The sequence below is a fragment of the Fusarium odoratissimum genome (genome assembly GCF_000260195.1).
Source record: "Fusarium odoratissimum NRRL 54006 unplaced genomic scaffold supercont1.3, whole genome shotgun sequence".
Lineage (NCBI taxonomy): Eukaryota > Fungi > Ascomycota > Sordariomycetes > Hypocreales > Nectriaceae > Fusarium > Fusarium odoratissimum.
Genome location: NW_022158689.1, coordinates 2,122,747 through 2,142,175, shown reverse-complemented (window position 1 = coordinate 2,142,175; position 19,429 = coordinate 2,122,747). Strand labels below are relative to the sequence as shown.

At 50.3% G+C, this 19,429-nt stretch overlaps 6 protein-coding genes across 9 annotated transcripts; 3 read left to right on the top strand and 3 right to left on the bottom strand.

Annotated features, from left to right (window-relative positions):
• Positions 1–396: 396 nt before the first annotated feature.
• On the top strand, positions 397–6,479 carry FOIG_03131 (CAMK/CAMKL/PASK protein kinase). The gene is made up of 4 exons (XM_031200801.1): positions 397–976; positions 1,049–1,244; positions 1,333–4,427; positions 4,484–6,479. Exons 1-4 carry the CDS (start codon positions 943–945, stop codon positions 4,756–4,758), a joined length of 3,600 nt encoding a protein of 1,199 aa, XP_031070569.1. The 5' UTR covers positions 397–942; the 3' UTR covers positions 4,759–6,479.
• FOIG_03129 (uncharacterized protein) lies at positions 4,439–10,284 on the bottom strand. 2 transcript variants are annotated; one of them, XM_031200799.1, is made up of 7 exons: positions 9,867–10,284; positions 8,105–9,799; positions 7,424–8,044; positions 6,805–7,374; positions 6,665–6,757; positions 4,973–6,613; positions 4,619–4,898 (listed from the first exon to the last, which is right to left on the bottom strand). In XM_031200799.1, exons 2-6 carry the CDS (start codon positions 8,682–8,684, stop codon positions 5,319–5,321), a joined length of 3,159 nt encoding a protein of 1,052 aa, XP_031070567.1. In that variant the 5' UTR covers positions 8,685–9,799; positions 9,867–10,284; the 3' UTR covers positions 4,619–4,898; positions 4,973–5,318. The 2 variants fall into 2 exon arrangements, with proteins under 2 accessions (XP_031070566.1, XP_031070567.1); XM_031200798.1 differs by having other exon boundaries at positions 4,439–6,613; positions 8,105–10,284.
• Positions 9,268–10,240, top strand: FOIG_03130 (uncharacterized protein; the record flags this gene model as incomplete). The annotated part of the gene is made up of 2 exons (XM_031200800.1): positions 9,268–9,574; positions 9,636–10,240. 2 exons carry the CDS (start codon positions 9,268–9,270, stop codon positions 10,238–10,240), a joined length of 912 nt encoding a protein of 303 aa, XP_031070568.1.
• Positions 10,285–10,743: 459 nt separating the features above from the next.
• On the top strand, positions 10,744–11,887 carry FOIG_03128 (uncharacterized protein; the record flags this gene model as incomplete). Its single annotated transcript, XM_031200797.1, has 2 exons — positions 10,744–11,128; positions 11,190–11,887. 2 exons carry the CDS (start codon positions 10,744–10,746, stop codon positions 11,885–11,887), a joined length of 1,083 nt encoding a protein of 360 aa, XP_031070565.1.
• Positions 11,888–12,072: 185 nt separating this feature from the next.
• Positions 12,073–13,413, bottom strand: FOIG_03127 (uncharacterized protein). Its single transcript, XM_031200796.1, has 2 exons — positions 12,972–13,413; positions 12,073–12,903 (listed from the first exon to the last, which is right to left on the bottom strand). Exons 1-2 carry the CDS (start codon positions 13,350–13,352, stop codon positions 12,247–12,249), a joined length of 1,038 nt encoding a protein of 345 aa, XP_031070564.1. The 5' UTR covers positions 13,353–13,413; the 3' UTR covers positions 12,073–12,246.
• Positions 13,414–13,597: 184 nt separating this feature from the next.
• Positions 13,598–18,760, bottom strand: FOIG_03126 (uncharacterized protein). Of its 3 annotated transcripts, none has more exons than XM_031200794.1 (3): positions 16,232–18,760; positions 15,508–16,038; positions 13,603–15,447 (listed from the first exon to the last, which is right to left on the bottom strand). In XM_031200794.1, the coding sequence occupies exons 1-3, from the start codon at positions 17,822–17,824 to the stop codon at positions 14,158–14,160; spliced, it is 3,414 nt and encodes a 1,137-aa protein (XP_031070562.1). In that variant the 5' UTR covers positions 17,825–18,760; the 3' UTR covers positions 13,603–14,157. The 3 variants fall into 3 exon arrangements, with proteins under 3 accessions (XP_031070561.1, XP_031070562.1, XP_031070563.1); XM_031200795.1 differs by having other exon boundaries at positions 15,682–16,038; XM_031200793.1 differs by having other exon boundaries at positions 13,598–16,038.
• Positions 18,761–19,429: the final 669 nt, after the last annotated feature.

The window sequence follows — 19,429 nt, the reverse complement described above, 5'->3', positions numbered from 1 at the left end:
CGAATTAATTGTCTCATATGAAAACAACTCCAATTACAGGCCCATAGTTTGTTTACAATCCGACACTCAACGCATTCTTGCACTCAGCAATAAGATCTCATCTGACATCGGATTATGTTGAAGCCAAAGAAATAAGAAAAAGGATGCTGGCGTCATTTGCCTCGTGAGACCAGGCCCAGTGAAAAGCTAGTAATGTAGCTTAATACAGCCAATATCACAACGGTTGAGCTTGAGCTTGTTAGGTACGATTGCCATCCTCCATGCTACCTATGTCTTGGGGGTCTTCCAGGGTCAAGCAAGCACTAGGTGCCTACCAGCAGGCAGTGGCTTCAATCCAACCCCTGCCAATCAGATTGTCTGATGACTTCACAAGTCTTAGGAGCGGCCTATGATAACGACGCAAATCCCGTCCCCTTCACACTCCTCAACATCAACCTCTCGGACTCTTCTGAAAGCTCTCGACAATCAAAGTTTCTCTTGGTAACAAAGTTTAACGTGCACCAAAGTTAACCTATTTCCTTACCTATAATTTTACAAAACCTGCGGTACACGCCCAATTCGCCCTCTCGGCATCCCCTTCGACTCACGCTGACTGGGCTGTTTTCTTTGTGTTTTGGGTCACAAGCCAAGACATAGCCCTGGCAATACGGCCCCATCCCCATCCTTGACATTGACGGTCTCATCCGTCGTCACCCTTCAAGGCCCAATCTTGGAATATCGATAATCCAAATTATACCCACACGCATCTTGGTCTATTATCCATTCTTTTGGATAAACGAATACCTCTCCCATCTGACCACTGGCTTCAAATTTCAATCGATTTCCAGGCAATCGTGCCAACCGAGATTTCCTGCTCAACCCCGCCATCCTGAGAACAGACCTCGTAACCCTTCCATCACGACTTGACCTGTGGTTTCGGCCTCTCGTTGGCCGACTCCAACTATGCTACAGATGCATGGAGGACAAAATGATCATGGTACTACTTGCAACCTGCCACTACTCTTGGTCTTATGTCCTCCTGTCAGCTAACCATGGTTTCTTGACACAGGAGCCGAAAATCACACTAGGGATGAAGAACGTGGACGAGAGAAGCTGCCAATGCCCCTCTCGTTGCCAAAGAATCGTAGTACGGGAAATTTGGCTGCCGCAAGAAACTCATCAACGCAAGATCGAAGCAGAGCACGCATGTCTCTGGATGCGTCCGCGGCCGCGGCGGCAGCCGCTGACCTTGAAGCTATCGCCAGGTATGTCGAGTGAAATCATGCGTCACGGAGCCCAGCTGTGGCGCCCACCCTCGGCCTGCTTCCTTGCTGACCACCATATCAACTCCAGGTCTCCCATCATGACCGATCACGAGCATGGCTTAGGCCTGTCCGGCCTCCGACGAATTAGACAAACACGCCCACCATCCAGGAACCCTACTTTACCAGGATCCCGAGCATCTTCGCGAAGCCCGTCCGTTGCCGCCCTGTCTCGTTCCACTTCGATGAGTGCGATGGCCGCCAGCACCGGCAACTTGTCGCTCACTGGTGGTCCATCAAATCCCAGCTTCTCCGACGACCTTTCTCGCTTCCCCTCCGAGTCTTTGCATTCCTTCTCGTTCGCCAATCAGTCCGAGGACTTTTTGCACAACCGACAAAATGCCCTCAAACGGTCCGTCGAGTTCATGAAGGACCATATGGGTCTTCCTATGAACTCGTCGCAGGCTGCTCTTGCAAGTGCCCAGGCAAGAGTAAGCGGCGATGTTGAGACACAGAACATGCTTGACCTACTCGCGCAGGCACAGCTAATTAGAGCTCCAAACTTACCAAACCCCGACAACTCTTACGCCCCAGCTCCTCTGACCGGTCCCGCTGAGGTTCAGGAAAATGTCTTTGACAAGAATTTTGACCCTCGAGCATCCAGCACAGACCTCATCAGTCCTCGCCAGACATCGCCACCACCTCGACGGTCCAGGGTTGAGACAACAAGAAGATCCATTCCACTCGAGCCAGCAGCCCATGAGACTACCCATGTTCAGGATCAATCAACTACAGCTTCTGCTAGTGGAGGTGGCACTTCGGGCGCGAAACCTGTACCAGTCCGTCCGACACTGAGCCTGAAGCGAACAATGACAGACATAACGGCCGTGTCAGCTCAAGATAAGCTTATAGATACAGTTTCGCAGCCTTTCTTAACTGGTCAGCCCATATATCAAGAACCATTAAACTCTCCATCCTTGGCTCAACTCCCCAGCGCCACAGCGACCAGTTTCCCTACTCAGTTAGGCCCTTCTGTACATGGACACACAAATCGCTGGGTACCCGCTGCTCAGGCGATCTTTACAACAGAAGTCAAACCTCCATGGACCATTATTGCAGCAAACGATCTCGCCTGTCTGGTGTTTGGCGTTACAAAAGCTGAGGTGCGCAAGATGGGTATCTTGGAAGTTGTACAGGAGGAGAGAAGGTCATGGTTGGAACGAAAACTCTTGAAACAAGCAGACGATGAGCTTAATGAAAGCCAAACGCCCTCGGGCCAAACAACACCTGCCGCTTCAGCAGCTTCGGCACTGCTTAACGGGAGATCTGGAATAACAGCCCAGCTCCTAAGCAAGCCAAATTCGAGAACTCAGCCACGCAGCTACACACAAAGGCGTGCGCAGACGGTTCACAGCGGCGACCCAAGCCCCCCCAAAACCCGGGGCGGCGGGCATAATCAGACAAATTCCTCGAGAGGAGTGCTGCTATGCGGTGACGTGGTCCCCATTCAGAAACGCAACGGTGCGACCGGTTCTGCTAGTCTATGGGTCAAAGAGAAGAAGGTCGGCTTGATCTGGGTTTTGGAAGAAATTCATGAGGACGTCGCCTACATTACCTTGGACGAAGACGGCATCGTTCAACAAGTCACTGGATCTACTGCTCCCATCTGGGGGTTCGAGTCAATCCCTACTGGATTTGATATAGCGAGACTCATTCCACGGATTCCCCGTCAAGGGATTGACCCCAACACAGGAGAAATCGACTTTGCTCAGGTTTCAAGGCGGAGATACTTCACCTGTCCTCATTCACCCCAAGTCAACGTGCCTTGCACAGTCGAGCAAACCCGTGGCAAGCTAGAGCTTCGTGTCTCGACGTTCCCTCACATGGCTGGAATTGTCGTGGTAGAGCCAGAAACCCTTAAGATTCGAAGCTCAAACGCAGCCTTTTGCGGTGCACTTTTCGGATTCGAAAAGGCTGATGGCATGTCGATAAATGCACTAATCCCAGAATTCGACAACATCCTGGGGTCACTGATAGAAGAGGATGGTATACAACTCCTCGACGGTATGGTTGTTCCTGAACATCGTTTCAGAAAAGCTTCTGCTTTCCTGGCCTTGAAAGAGCACAGACCTGACGCTGCATCTGCTTTCCTCCATCCCGCTGGATTAAGCGCCAAACATCGTGACGGATCCGATCTGAAGGTTGACGTCCAGATGCGTGTAGTCAAGAGTGAAAAGAAGACCGTTGTGATGAACGAGACTGTTTTCGAAGGCAGCGATGAGGATAACGCCACCGGAGACGAAGCCTTCGAAGTGACCCATTCAGAAATAGTGTATGCTTTGTGGATTACTTACTCTCGCCATCTCCACGGCACTCAGCCTCATCTCGGACTCGAAACCCCTACCCGGGCTGGAGCTTTAACCCCCCTCCACCAGCCATCACCTGGCCAGACCCCTGCACATACGCCTCTTGAGATTGCTTCAGATGACGAGGGACCTCGAAAGAATGTGCTGATTGCTGCAAGTTCGCTGTCCAAGCATTTAAAGGATGCTGCCATGAATGCTGCTGCTAAGATCACGGGGCAGCAACCAAAGCCCAAGCCTGAAGAGGCCACCCCAGTTCCCAAGGTCGTTGAACCCCCCCATAAGAAAACGATCAACGACTATGTGATATTGGAGGAAATGGGTCAGGGTGCGTATGGCCAAGTGAAGCTAGCCCGGCACAAACAAACTGGCAAGAAGATTGTGCTCAAGTACGTTACCAAGCGACGCATTCTTGTCGATACATGGACTAGAGACCGAAAGCTGGGCACTGTACCCTTGGAAGTCCATGTCTTGGAGTACCTTCGCAAACCTGAGCTACTTCATCCCAACATCGTCGAGATGCAAGGATTCTTTGAGGATGATGTGAACTACTATATCGAGATGATCCCTCATGGTCTGCCAGGCATGGATCTCTTTGACTACATCGAACTCCGAACCAACATGGACGAGTCTGAATGCCGCAGCATTTTCGTACAAGTAGCCAATGCGATTCACCACCTCCACACTAAGGCTCGCGTGGTGCATCGCGACATCAAGGATGAAAATGTAATCCTTGATGGAGAAGGCAATATCAAACTTATCGACTTTGGGAGTGCTGCATACATCAAGAGCGGTCCTTTCGATGTCTTCGTAGGAACAATCGGTCAGTAACTTGCAGCCCGCCTAGAAACATGTCATAATTTGCTGACTTGCTACCAGATTACGCCGCTCCTGAAGTTCTCGCTGGCAAGCCTTATCGGGGCACAGAGCAAGACGTTTGGGCACTGGGTATTCTCCTCTACACCATTATCTACAAGGAGAATCCATTCTACAGTATTGATGAGATCATGGATCGTGACCTGCGAATACCCTATATTCTGAGCGAGGAGAGTATCGACCTCATTCGATGCATGCTGGATCGAGATGTCGCTAAACGCTACGATATTAACCAGGTGCTGGAGCATCCTTGGTGCCAGGCTGCCGTTGAAGAATGAAACCTAATATCATTCGGGCCCCATTCGAACAACACATCGTTATCAAGCCTTGTCAACGGAAAGGAAACGTTTCACCCGTCACTTGGTGACTCATTTGGTTACAATACCCCTTTGGGAAAGTCGGAGCCTTCTCATTTCCCCTTTGTTTTATATGCGTTAGAGATGATTGACACGGAGCGACCGAACGAAGATAGAAGAAACATACGATACCTACTTGGATACTAGGTGCAATGCTGGGAAGGACAGGCGAACACTTTTTTGGAACCTCCGGCGTGAAGGATACAATGGCCGGATTCTCGAGGACCGTGGGGGTAAATGGGACACGGAGTTGTTTTTTGGCTGTTGATTTTGCGAAACCTGCGGATAGAAGCGAAAGATAAAGGATATATTTTGTCCTCAACTCCATAAGCAATCCAAGTTAGACATACTCGTCATATTCAACTGTATATATATGGCAGATCTTATCCAGTATATGAGATGTTTGGTGATAATTCCCAGTTCGGTTGGCCCGGTCGACGGGCAAACCTCCTTTGACTCTAAATGTCTAGATCATGAACATCCTAACGATAACTCAATTCAGGGTTCGCCCTAAAGTTACATCGACATCGGCATTCAGGTACAGGGCACTCAACGTGTCTGGCAAACCACTGGCGGGCGTGGTCCAGATGCAAAACGTGTTCGCAGCGGAGACAAAACGTAGGAAATTGACCAGCCATCTTAGACTCGCTCTTTTCTTCTGGCTTGTCGGAACGAGGGACGCCCACAATCTCGAGACAGACTACACAACGCGGGAGGTGTCGACCGCAGTTGGGACAACTCACACCCGCATTGATGCTCGTTGCGAGAAGTGGATTTCGAGACTCGAGAGCCGATGCTGCTTGCGCAGTAGAGGCACCTCCAAGATGCGGCGGCTGGTTGGCATTGTTCGCGAGTGATGTCTCAGCGTCGCAGAAAACACAGCGGAGGGCAATTTGGCGGGAAGGTGGTTTCAATTTGGGGATGCCGTCCCGTTTCGATCGCTTCGTTGACTCGACATCAAACTTTGTGCGCTGGAAGAAGAGTTTATGACGCTGAAGATGGGCCCGGTAAGTGTTGCGCCAGGCTCGACAGCGAATGTCGTCTATGTATCTTGGTGCACAAATGGACAGCACGAGGGTCGCTGTCTGAACGTCATGAAACTTTTGGATATAGCGGGCAAAAATATCAACCATGGGTTCTGTGATACCTGTGAGGACGATGCCTTCTATATCTCCGTCTGCTATCGCCAAAATGATTTGCTCGTTGAGCCACTGTGTGAGCTGGTCATCGTCAAAGTTGCGGATTGCAACGTAAACTCGGTCAGAAAGGGGAAGAGATAGCTGGCTGGCTATAGCCGTCCAGTCACCTGTAGCAATCAGTGATGATATGGCTCGGAGGTAAGGGTCGGTTTTGGAAGCAACAGCTTCATCAAAATCAAGCTGTTCCTTGTTCTTGGCAGGCGTGCTGTCGCCGCTACCCATAAGCTGTAGGGCCAAAGATACAAACAAGAGTTCAGGGTGCGCAGTGCTGGCTTTCTTAAGGATCTGTATGGCTTCCTTATGATCCCCTGTAAATAAAGCACGAGCAGCGGCCATGGTATGAATGGTGGTGGGGTACTCAGGATCTGCCTTTCGATTGCGGCCTTTTGGATCATGCTTTTCAGAATCACCCCAACCGCATATTTCGAGGCATAGCTGACGATGCGCTGGCCACTTGGTATCTGCTCCGTTGAACTTGGGAAGATGATTCTTTTTGCAGAAGCTTGCGATGGTACGTTCCCATGTTGTGCGATCAGGAGGTGTTGCGCCAGGAGGTAGTCGAGTAGAAGGATCACGGCCTATGACAAGGTCAGCTGGGGTCCGGACCGTTTCCGCTTCTAGTTATTCACCAAGATTATTTGTCCATATTGAGTGAACTCCAACGTAGCTGAGGTCAATGTTTGAGAGTATCATGCCTCCGTCATCAGCATTATCTTCAGCAGCTTAAGGATGTTAGAATGCCGTGAGAGAGTAATATCCAGATACTTACTCGCCACCCAGTCCCATATATATTTTACCCACGGATCGTCTGCCACAATGTCTCTGTTTGCTACTGCGTCGAATAGGTATTTCTCTTTAGCACGTAACAACATATTGTGATCAAGTACGTTCTGTGCTTCTCGGGGGAGACCTTCAGCCTCAGCTAGTGAAGCCAACAATGCATCATGGATTTCCCGGCATGAGCCCAAGCTATCGGAAGCTAGGGACATCTCACTGGTCTCGCTTTCGACGATCTTTGTATCACCAACACGTGGCTTTATACCCTTTGGAGCTTGAAACTCATCTCTTACGAAGGCGCGCAAGGCTCTTATCTTAGCTGCGACGGTAGAAGCTTTGTGAAAGGCCTCAGGCAGTGGCCTCGTGGTTGCCCCAATGTCCTCTATAACCACTGAAGTCATGTTATTTGCCTTTAGTAAGGCCTCCGTATCTGCCCGAACATTTGCACTCTCTGGTCCGAATAATGGCACTTCTGACAAAGCTTCTTCGATAAGAAGAGGCCCTAACATATCAGGAGCTTGGGATGGTTCAAATTGCATCATGCTGTGGTATGGGGCGCCCTCTGCACGGGGTTAGACATGTCCAAACCATCGGGGATCAGCTTGAATTACCTTCGAGACCGCGATGCGGTGCTTTCCATGGTACAAGTTTGTAAACATGATCTGATGTTTGCGATGGTTGTTCGAGGATTTCAAAGTTCCCATTGGCTCGTAGAACAAGGAGCCGTGGACGAAGGACGGGTGAGCTCAATGTTACCCAGTCAAAAGCAACAATTCGATCATTCTTCCTTGATGTTTCGACATATGAGACGTCCATCTCATAAGACTTTTGAACTTGGAGAAGTTCCGGGTTGCTAGACCCAGAGGATGGGGCCTCTTTATTGGTGTTCAAGACCTTGAGTTGTCCCGTACGAGATAGCACAGCAAGCAAGCCACGATGATCACGACAATATCGAAGTGATCGAACAAGGGAATACTTTCCCTCAGCCAAGAAAGGGTCAGAATCAGTCTCGATGACTCGGTCAAGACGCAATGCTCCACCCCACGGGAGTTCATCCTCCTCAATTGCTTGCATGTATGCATGAGAAGCCACAGGTCGAGATGTCGCTCGACGGTCCCAGATCATTACTCCAGGATGGTCCAGGGCAGACGAAGCAAAATAATTCTGATCAGCATAGTCGATCGTAAGATTGTTGTTGCACTTTGTCTGAAATGTAACAATGCTTGAAGGGTCTGATAAGAAGTAATATATGTCAGCTTGCGCAAGAATCTCTTTTCATCTCCGAAACCTACCTCGAAGGTCATGTATTCGAAGACCCTGAGCCTTAATGCCAACAACAAGAGTTTGGGGGCTGTCTTCGAAGAATTTGATGCTTGACACAGAGACACTAGGCTCAAGACGGGTTTTCGGTTCAGCAATATTAGTTGCATCCGAAGGAAAGCCTTTTGTGTTCTTGTCTATTGAAGACAATCGACTGACATCCCAGATGTGAAGACATTGATCCATTCGCACTCTGTCCAGGCCAACTGCTAACAATCCGGTTGTGTTGAACGCGACGGCTTGACAAGTACGAGACATCTTGAGGCCCAGCTCCACGTACGCATTAGATCCATCGTCAATCCTGAGCAAATTCACAATGCCACTACCGGTACCAACGGCAAGAAGACCGGGATTGGTTGGCGACCAATCGTAGGTTGTGAGGGGAGGAAAGTCATCGTGACGGGTGAGTTTCTGATAGTCGAATTTTCCAGCTCTCGCGTGACCAGTTGGTTCGTAGACCTGAACAACGCGGTGCTGAAGGTTGATATGAATGAAGTTATCATATGAAGGGTTGGACGACCATTTAACGAGCCCAGGTTCAGGGCGATCCATGATGAAGGAGAATTAGCCCAGTGGCGGGCTTTTTATACAAGCATCAGTTTGTGGTTAAATCTCCTGGTAGTTGAGTTTGTCTTGAATGAATCTTCAAGAAAAGAGGTTGGCGGCGACTGTAGCTTGGAGATGATTTCTGGCGATGAGTCGAACGGCAAAGTTCCGTGCCAGAGTCTTGAGAATGGCTTGATAATAAAATTTACAGAGAACTTTCTCGATATTAGAACATTTTTCCAACTTTCGACGCTATAGACATCAAAAGAAAAGGCTCTCGATATATTAAGAAGATAGTGATTGGTATTGGATTCGATGGTGTCGAGCTTAGATGATGAACCTCCCTGCCTCTCAGGAACACAGAGCACCTTCCCCACAAGCCCGAGCGTCCGACGCTACCCCGAATTGAGACGTGCCTGATAAGATACCGCCGCAAGTCCCCGCTGGTATAGGGAAAAAAAAGTTAACCATCTTGTATGGAACTATTTAGGATTATTCAACCTTTACCTGGAATCTCTTTTGAACATTCTCTTCGCAATCCCACTTCTTTTTCCTTTCATAGTCCTCGCACGAGCCATATATCGTCACCATGGGGCAAAAGAGAGAATATTCAGAGATTGGGTCTCCTGAGCCTCGCAATCGTCCATCATTCAATGGTGCAAAGAAGCACAAGTCGAGCAAGTCAAAGCATCGACCGAACGAGGGAACTTCAACATGGGCCAAGAAGCGAACGCGCACTATCGAGCGACTCCTGAACCGAAACCAAGAACTTCCCGCCAACGTGCGCAATGATCTCGAACGAGAGCTGGGCGCTCTCAAGGCGACAGTCTCAGACAAGAGCTTCCAGAAGCTACGAAGTGCTATGATATCAAAATATCACATGGTTCGCTTCTTTGGTAAGATCTTCTCTGGGCGTCATTCTCCGCTCGGAAAGAATGCTAACATGGCGCGACTCAGAACGAAAGAAGGCATCGCGATTAGCAAAACAGTTGCGCAAAAAGATTGAAGAGACCGAATCTACAGAAACGGACGAGATCGAGGCATTGAAGCGTGACTTGCACGTCGCCGAAGTAGACGAGGCGTACACACAACACTTTCCCCATGCCGAACCCTACATCAGCCTGTACACCAGCGCCAAGCCAGAGAAGGAAGAGGAAGATAAAGACGACGACAAGCTTGACTACACACCACTCAAGCATAGGGGTCTACTGCATACAGAGCGACCGCCAATCTGGTCGGATATTGAACAGGCGATGAAGGGTGGCCCCCACGCGCTGCGAAATTTAAGAGAGAGACGGCCAACTGAGCTTACACAGGAAGCACAGTCAGAGCACCGCCAGAAAAAGCCCAAGGCAACGACCACAAATGGGGCTCTCAAGGCGCAGCCAAAACCACAGGCCACGAAGGAAAAGCCTGCACCTTTCGCCAAGGTCAAGGGGAAAGCTGTTGCTGCTCCGAAGAACCGCAGAGAACGCAGATTACAAGAGCGTCAGGCTGCACAGCCAGTCGTCAAGAGTGACGACGATGATAGCGACGAGGGTGGTTTCTTTGAAGAGGATTAAGTACGCCGTAGGCAGGAGGATAGAAGGGTGTAGGTTAGAGAGAGTTTTTCCATATTGCATCAGGTGTTGGTAGATACCCTGCGACACTGATGGGTCGACCATTGTTGGACCTATCTAGAGCATAACCAACACAATCAATCAAGCGTTGTTAAGTTCGGGTTTTCAGAGCCTGGTTCTGTCTCAGGTCAGGTCCTCTATGTGTTTCAATCGGCCCACCTCCACTATAGTTGGCCAGGAAAATAGACCCCTCACAGCCACCATCACCACGTTCACCACCAACTCCATCATCACATTGTAAGCGTATCCCTCTTGAAATGATGCGGATTGACTACGCATTTGACATGCACAGCAATCCGGTCAATTCGGAAATAGCAGTTAAAGCCGGCGAATCCAAGCTGTTCTGCCAATGAGGCCTGGTTGCCTTCTTGGAAGCCTACTGTACTTCGCTTTTGCGATATTCTAAGAGGCATCCATTCTTCACTACCGCAAGGCTTCGCCAACTCATGAATCACAGCTATAAATTGCAGAGCCAGCTCTCCACCTTTCTTCCTTTGCTTCATATAATCAATCGAGCTCCTCACTTCCCCCCATCATCTCATCTCGTCGTTCGACATTTCATCACACTTCGCCTAACTACACCATCAACACCCAAACACTACACCAACCAAAAACACACCCAAAGCACAATGACGTTTCACGGCTCTTCAACTGTCAGTGGTGGTATCCCTTGGGATGAACTCATAAAATTCGCTGAGGAGAAAAAGACCGAAGAAGCAAAGACGGGCCATCCTGCGCAGCTTAACAAGCAGCAGATCGCCGCCATCTCGCAACTCATCGAGCTTGTTCATGAGATTGAAGTGGAAGATTTCTGGGTTAGCGACTTGAATCGTGAGTTTCCCCGCCAAACGCGATCTTTCCTAGCAAGCTCCTAACCATGATCGTTTGTCAGAGTACTGTCAGCAGAACAAAATCCCAACTCCTCAGTTCACTCAAGAGACCTTCAACCAACAAGTCTACGGGATGCCTTTCCCTCGATCTCGTGTCTTCTGCAATCTTCCTTCTGAAAACACCAAGTTCCCCCAGGAAGGCCGTGGCTGCGAGACTGGTCAACAGGTTCCAACTTTCAAAAAGGTTCAAAAAGCTAAAAACTTTGCTGCCATGCATGCACTCAAGTACCTCCGCAAGGAAGAGCCAGCACCTCGAGGCAGCAAGAGAGCCCCTTCAGGATCGCAAGAGTCTCCTGCGCATGCTAGGATCAAGACAGAGGAAGATAGCTCTGATGGCGGTGTCTCCATGGCTACGCCTCTTCGTTCAGGCGATCACAGCGTCCCAACTAGTACTCCTTTGGCTTCTGCCACCACCCAGGGCCCTACCGTTCGTGAGCGTGTTGCTGGTCTCGGCGAGCGCATGGGCTTCGGTATCCCTGAGTACTATATCGAACTAGACAACGAGAAAGAAGATACTTGGAAAGGGCGTCCTATTTTCAGGCATGATGGGCGGATTCCGGAGAACATGGGTGTTGTAGAAGGGGTCGTGGGAAGACAGCAAGCTGAGATCTTGGTCGCGGAGAAGGTGCTTGAGTGGTTGGAGAAGGAAGAGAAGAACAGAGGCGACCAATATTCAAGCCTCATGAACTCGACCTCCTGAGCTGTGCTTTATGACTCACTTTCACGGTCTTGCCACTTAGGCTCGGGGTTCAAAGAGACTTGAAACCCGCAATGGATATAAATTCAACAATCCAAGTTTATTAGGCTTGTTGCACCAAGGCTGGTCTAATTCTATTATTTAGTGCCGATGTCTTGGGGGTTCTTTTGCTCCTAGCTAGGCGATAGAGCGAATCGAGTTGATCTAGACTGGAGAGTCAACTAAGTGGATGTCGTTGAATCATTGAATTAATTCTTTCTTCAGTGACGGTGGCGTGCATCAAGATAGTCCTAGGATGCCGCGTTATCATATTGTCTCTATAAACCAGACGCTTTTGGGATAATTTCTGATATCTACGGGCCTCAGCGTCTACCACCCCTTCCTCCTCTTCCTCCACCCTGTCGAGGACCCTTTCCAGGCGGAGGACTTATCTTCAAGCCAGCTGGTAGATCAGTAATCCACTGACCGTCTTGCCACAGTACCCCAACATCAACCTTGCGCCCCGTCACCAACTTGAAGTACTTGGTGCTCAAAACCCCCTGCTCGTCGCCTTCCGTCAGCAACACTCCATTGTCACTCAGCCACCACTTCACGCCATCCTTCAAGCTTGCTTCAACGTCGATCTCGATAATCAGCTCTGCATCCTTACGCATCCCGCTAACGACGCCCTCCTCGGGCGTTCCAGTTGAGCAGTGGACATGGTTACGACTCATGGGCTTGAGGCCGCCGGACTCGACGATGCGTGGCCAAAAGTAAAAGAAGGATCCGTGAAGGACACGCTCAGGGACGTTACCGCCCTCGAGTGTGATGGGCGCCAGAAGAGCTGCTGACTCAAGCTTGATGGAGTGACCTTGGTTGGCACGGATGAGATAATCGGCTGGTGTGGTGGATTTGGTATCTAGGGAAGGGTTCTTGACGGGGTTGGGCTTGAGTGTAAACCGTTGCTTGTCGTTGGAAGTGACAATGGACTGGATGTCGTCAAACGTGACCTTTAAAGATCGTAAAGGGCCCCAGGCGAGCTGCATGAGAGAGTTAGCAAGTCTTGTCCGCAGGAGGAATATTTAAGGTGTGTTTGATTCCCCCGTACCACAACATCCAAAGGCGCATAGCCTTCATCGTCGAGTTGAATGCCAGCATTAGCTGCTTGATGTCTCAAGAGCTTGGACAAGGCCTTCGACACCTGCACCTCTCTTCCATGGCCACCGCCACCACCGCCTTTCCCTCGTCCCCTATCACCTCTTGATCTTGGGGGTCTATTCTGCATCTTGTCCTCAACATTGAAATGAGCCTCGTCAGCCATGATGCCGTGTTTGCGTTGTGCAAAAAAGGTGTGACGAAGTGGTTGATGTGCAGTGAAACAGTTCTGAACTAGAAAACGTGGTTTGTTGGAAGTCGAAAAGATGAGAGGGGAAATGCTTCTTTTTAATATTCTAGGTGTTGCGATAGAAGACATGAGTCGAAATCCCATTCACTCGCTCAAAGATGTGAATTCTTGCGAGAATCCAGTGGGGCTGACCTTATAGACTGCCTCACCTGCATCTCCCGTTTCGGCCTGACTCAGCCTCTACGTTAAGGTACTAAGTCTGCATCAACTTCATCCGTGTCATGTAGGCAAACAGACCAATTGCAGCGAGAAATAACATTCACATTGAGTCTTTTAACAGACTCAGATCCATCAGGCACTCTAGCACTATTGCTTAAACTTTGGTACTGCCACCAAATAAATGGCATGCATCCGTTTGTTTAAACTCACAAGCCTCTTACAACGACATCACCAAGGTCAAAGTCAAAGAGAGGGTAACAAAGAGCCGTCATACGCGACCAAGCCACATCATACATTAAAATAAATCGGTATCCACATGCTTATCCTGATGTCTTCTTGACTGCCAACCCGATACAAAACAGATATAAAGCCCAGGCTCTGTCTTGTTTCTTGCATGGTCGCTCCTCGTGCGCCGTTTTCAGAAAGCAAACCTCCTCCCAAACACCATAATACTATCCTCCCTGCAAAGATGCTGTCCTCTCAAGCAAAATAAGCTTGTCTATAGACAGTGTATGTACGTCAAACAAGAACTATAATGTAATTTGTCGTCCCCAACCATCGCCATGACTCGTTCGGCCGAGCCGGATGAGAATCAATAGAGGGAACAGGAAAAATAAGCTGTTTCCTGTGCAAACATAAAAGTATATAAATAGCAACGTCCGGCGCTCGAAACATAATGTATAGGTAGTTGTACAGTCGTTAAATCAATCAAGGTCATTGGTCATTGGCATCATCTGTAGCTGCCTGCAGCTGCAGAAGGATTGGCGGACGCAATGCTGTCCCGTTTCGGTCTTCTGATCATACTGCTGGTCCGATTGACCATGGTTGTTTGCCCAAGAGAGGTGTAGCGTTGTGCACGCTCTTCAGCAAGCTTCTCGACAGCGCTATTACCGTGGTCTTGCTGTGCCGGTCTCTCCATGTATCTTCGAGGCGGTGTTGCTGTGTTAACTGATGGCGTCGCCAGCCTAGAGGCACCGAGATTCGACGAAACAAAGCGCCGACGCGGGATGGCAGATGTGGTATCAGCTGACGGTGAGTATTGCTGCTGCTGTGGCGTTTGATCCTGTGTCACAACTCGAATCGTGCTGCCAAGCTCAGTAGGTGCTCGAGAAGGCGCTCGGAACCTTGATTCTTCCTCGCCTTCTTCGCCGACCGTGTTTCTACGGTTGCGGACGAATAAAGATGTTCTACGGCCTTCATCAGGCTCCTCAGTACCAGCTCTTCTGGTTCTTAGTAGAAGCGATGACTTCCTGCCTTCATCAGGTTCTTCGGTACCAGCACGGCGAGATCGAGAAACCAAGAGAGAAGAACGCCGATTCGAGATCGGCTCGATCGGTGTCGATGGTATTGAGTTAGACACACGTGATGTAGGTAGAGAACTACCATTAAGAATGTTGAGTCTTCTCTCCTCAAATTTGGACAGAGTTCTGGGGCTGGTGAGATGTTCCTTGGCGGCAGTCTGATCGTTTCTCCCAATGCTCTGTCGACGTTGAGAAAAGCCACTAAAGGTTTTACCAATCGTCGGTGTAGTTGGCGCGTCATTCTGAGCAGGTGGTGGGATTTCAATTGACTGTCGCGGTATACGTGTCTGGGTAGCGTCCTCACCCAATGCGAGGCAAAGCTCTGTTAAGCTGCGACACACACTCTCGGCCTTTCGTCTCAGTTGGCGATCAGTAACAGTTGCGTTAGAGCCTATCGTGCTGGCGCCGCTCGAAATGGGTCCAGGTAGGCCGGGTGTTCCCATCATGGAAGCGAGGGCCATGGCATCGTTAGCAGCAGACTCTAGGGCCTGGTAAACTTCCGTGTCGAGTAGAACCTTGGACTTAGCAAGGGCGGATTGAAGGATGGAATGCGACTCTCGGTGGTGGGAGGACGTGGTGCTAACGGCGTCGGCATTCGTGTTCTGATGACCATTCTCAACTCGCTTGGGGGAAGAAGACATAGTCGTGGCTGTAGTAGTCGCCGTCGGCGGTCGGTCGTCTGATAATCTCGATACTGCGGCGCCGGAAGTCGAAGGCAGCTTACCAGTCAGTTCTAGTCGATGTATTCTTGATTTGAGGTCGTCTAGTTCGTCCCATACCGTGGAGGGGGCTGTATTCGACAAAGTCGATTCCGTTCCCTCAGCCCCGTTGCCAGCCTCCTGATTTGCTTGACGCTGGAAATCAAATGACCGGACCAGAGGGGAGGAATTATACGTCTTGTTGTGACCATGACCCATGAATTTGTACGCAGAGCCTCGGTTTTGTCCACTTACATTGTTGTCCGTGACAGAGGATCTTCGACGAGAATACATGGAGTTTTCGGAATTAGGTTCCTGAAAAACTATCGATCGAGGTGTAACGGGGGACGGGCGCATGGTTGAGGTCGAGCCTCGCATACGTCCTGTATCTTCTCCAGGATGCGCAGATGCTGCTTTTTCTCGTGGCAGTGTGCGATAAGTTGACATGCGAGAAAGTTCAGTTGCCCGGTCGTCTTCGTAGCCTCTTGATCGTGACCGCGCAGTGTCTTGTTGATCAGAAAGCCGGCGCCGAACCCTAGGAGGCGAAGTAGGCTGATGTATAGGGACTACGGAGGATAACGGTCTTCGATGCGTAAATCGCGTCACTCGGGACTATGCACGTTAGCTTCAGAGCTGGGACAGATCAAAGTCGAGATATATTTCCAGAAACAAGCAATTGAGTGCGTGGTGGATCCTGAAAAAGTTTCGCGCAGCCCGAGTGACCATGCGCCATGCACAGCACATAGCCGGCATCATAAAAAAAGGCGAGGGAAACAGTAAGAGGCGATAGAAGGAGGGAACTTACCACTACGCTGCGGGTATCTTCTTGGGGGTGCTCGTCTGTTTGACGCTGGGAAGCTTCCTCCCTGGCAATCTTAAGGAAAACGTCGCCAGTATCTTCATTATCGAAGGCGCCACGGCGACTTGAGGTTAAAGGAGCTGACCGAAGTGCATCATCATTACCCCTACCCTCCAAGGCGCGCAAGGTACGGTCATGGTTAGTGTCTTCGACTTCGTCGCCAGAGTCGTGGAAGCGCGGCCTCGAATTCATATCGAGAGTGAGGCTCTTGCGGGAGCCTGAAGATCGGAAAGATCGAATTGGGGGAACACGAACAGCGGTTGACGGCGATGATTCAGTGCTACTATTGGAGGTGAGAGGCGGTCGGTATGAAACGGGAGGGCGATGGGAGGCAGATGCTCGCCTCTCATCGGAGTTGGTTCTGGACAGCGTCTTGGGCAAAATTAATTCGCGTTGGCCAGATGGCGATTGCTGGGGTGAATTGTCACTTGAGGAGGGCCAAGTGGATTGACCTTCCTGGGCGGCTTCGATGGCTTGCAGGCGCTCAGAGTTCAAAGAAGGTGGCGGGCCAGTGGAAGAGGTGCCAGCAGTCGATCTTCGCGACACCAGCGGTCGCCGAGTCCGAGACTTGGAGGTTGAAGGAGCAGGATGCGGGGAGATCGCGTCAGGTGCATGTGCGTCAAAAGATGCGGGACGCTTAACCCCAGGCGAGAGTTGGATCACCGATGACGATGGATGAACCGAGGACGTCCCAGAATTGTTTTGTGAGAGCAGCGTTGTGTCGGATTCGTTGGATGACTTGGGTTCGTTGGGCTGCGAGGATGAGGATGCTGTGTTCGTTGAGGGGTCTGTGGGCGCAGATGCAGATGCAGGCGCAGGTGTTAATGCAGAGACAGCGTGTTTTTCGTCGCGGTGATGCGTTGTCGGGTGAGAAGTGTGAGAATGGGTCGTTGCGAGAGTTGCTGGTGCTGGGCCAGGGTCGGGTGCTGTCAATGGTCCACTAACAGCAGCGCTCGGGGGGGACACTAGGCCTGGGTCTGCTGATACAGGTGATACTGTGGTCGGGGTGACTGAGACAGTCGGAGTAAGAGTGCTGGGTTCTGAATTGGGTGAGACAATCGACGACACAATTGAAGACTGCAGAGAAAGCGCCGCTGATGCGCTATCCAAAGTATTGGCGAGTGGTGAGGTTGGTGTTGAGGCTGATGCCGTCGCCGATGCCGATGTAGTTGGTTTGTGGTTAAGGTAATCGCTGGTGCGGTCGTCCTTGTTATTGTTTCTCGAATCGAGATTTTGGTTTCTGTTATGGTTGTATTGGTTGCTGCTGCTAAGGGACAGGGGGTCACCCTTATTAGCTAGGGGCACGCTTCCACAGCTGCTGCTTCGCCGGTCAGTGAAGCGGAAAGCGGGCAACTTGGAAGAGCTGTGGCTCTGCCGGTGCGAGTCTGCGTGGGCAATGACAGTAGATGAGGAAGCGTCAGATTGAAGATCAGCTGTGGCCATAGGGGAAGGCATATGCCCAGACGCAGGCACCTGATGCTGATGCTGACTGTCAGGGCCTGGCTGGCCCGCACTGGTGAAACCGCCTTTTACAGTCATGGTCTCGGCCGCCGGAGCATTAGAGCATCCCAGCAAGTGCTTGCAGACAGATACGACGTCAATGGACTGCGAAGAGTCTCGCAGGTTCGTCGCGGGGGAATTTCGTTGAGACTTGGTTTCGCACAGGATATCCTGAGGAGGTGAGAAGCCTTTTAAACTGAGAAAATGACCAAGTCGTCACGTATTAGTTATTACAATAATTGCATGCGGCAGTGGTCGTCTCAGTTTTGGGTCGTCTCCTAGAAAAGAACAATGGGCTGAGACACTCGAATTCCTATGACTCGAGAGGCCTTGATTTTGGTGGTTGGTCGTCAGAGCAGCGTCCTTGGAGCGCGAAACGGGTTCCTCCGAAACGGGCGAAAAGGATCAAAGAAACGTCGTCGAGGAAACCTGGGGAAGTGAAGTTGCAGAGATTGAAACAAAGAGAGGAGCCGAGGGTTTAGGTTGCTAATACGATATTATGATGTGAGTTGAAACCGCGGGAATTAAGTAAGAGAGTGATGTTGGCAGACACAAGGAAAGAAAGATGATGAAGTCGGTGTAGGTGAGGGGACGAGTATGCCCAAGCTGCCCAATAAAGAGGAAGACGATGGGAACCCAGACGACGTGTCCGTCCAAGAGCAAGGGAATTGAGGAAAAGACTGAAAATGAGAATGAGACCAGGAGAAAGGGTAGGTAGAGCAAGGCAAAGGCGAGACAAAGAAGAGGAGGAGTTTCTAAAGGTTTGAATAATAGTTTGACCTCGCCAGAAGCCGAGACGAGAGGGGACGAGAGGAGCAAGACGTCGACAAGGGCTTTAAGATCCAGGATGGACGGGACGGTCCCTTTTTCGATCCAACAGCAAGCAATGGATGGATGGCAACCAAACTAAACAGGGGACCTACTCAACAGCAGAGATTTAAAGGATGAAGGCACACGGTTAAACTCTTGGCCACCTTGTCATGGATATAAAACGCTGCCGATGAGTGGTAGAAACTTTGTTTATATGATGGGCTATTAAGAAGGAAAGGCCTCAATCACATCTTCAAATGCGGCCATGGTCACCAATTGCTGAAACATCCATATCAGCACACGACGATATCATCGTTTGCGTGCTTCATTGACTCGCTCGAATGTGCGAACCCTGGTAAGTAGAGTGGAATCAGTGGATGCAGCTCTCGCACAAACGAGACCGGAACCATCTTTCTGGCTTGCAGCAGCAAGCACATCAACAAGCCTGGTCTTTTCTGACAAGGGGCAAGGGACAAGGGACAAGGGGACGTTCGTTTGTTGGATCTGCAATTGAGAGCATGCTCCCTGAGCCTGCAGCGAACCTAGACGCCGTCGTTCATTGACACTTGATGCTGTGTTGCAGTAACCGACGAACCATCTGTTGCTTGGAGGCACACTCGGCAGTTCCTGGAGTACATCCTACCACGCGCACAGGTACAGAACGCATAGTCTACGGACAATGTTCATGCCCCTTTTCCTAGCATATGCTCTCCAGTTATACATATCACATCATATTGCTCCTCCAGGTATGGTATCCGTGATCTGTCAGTATCTGTTAAAGATAACGGTTAGACTACCTTACGGGCCGCACATGTACCATTCCCGTAACGGGCC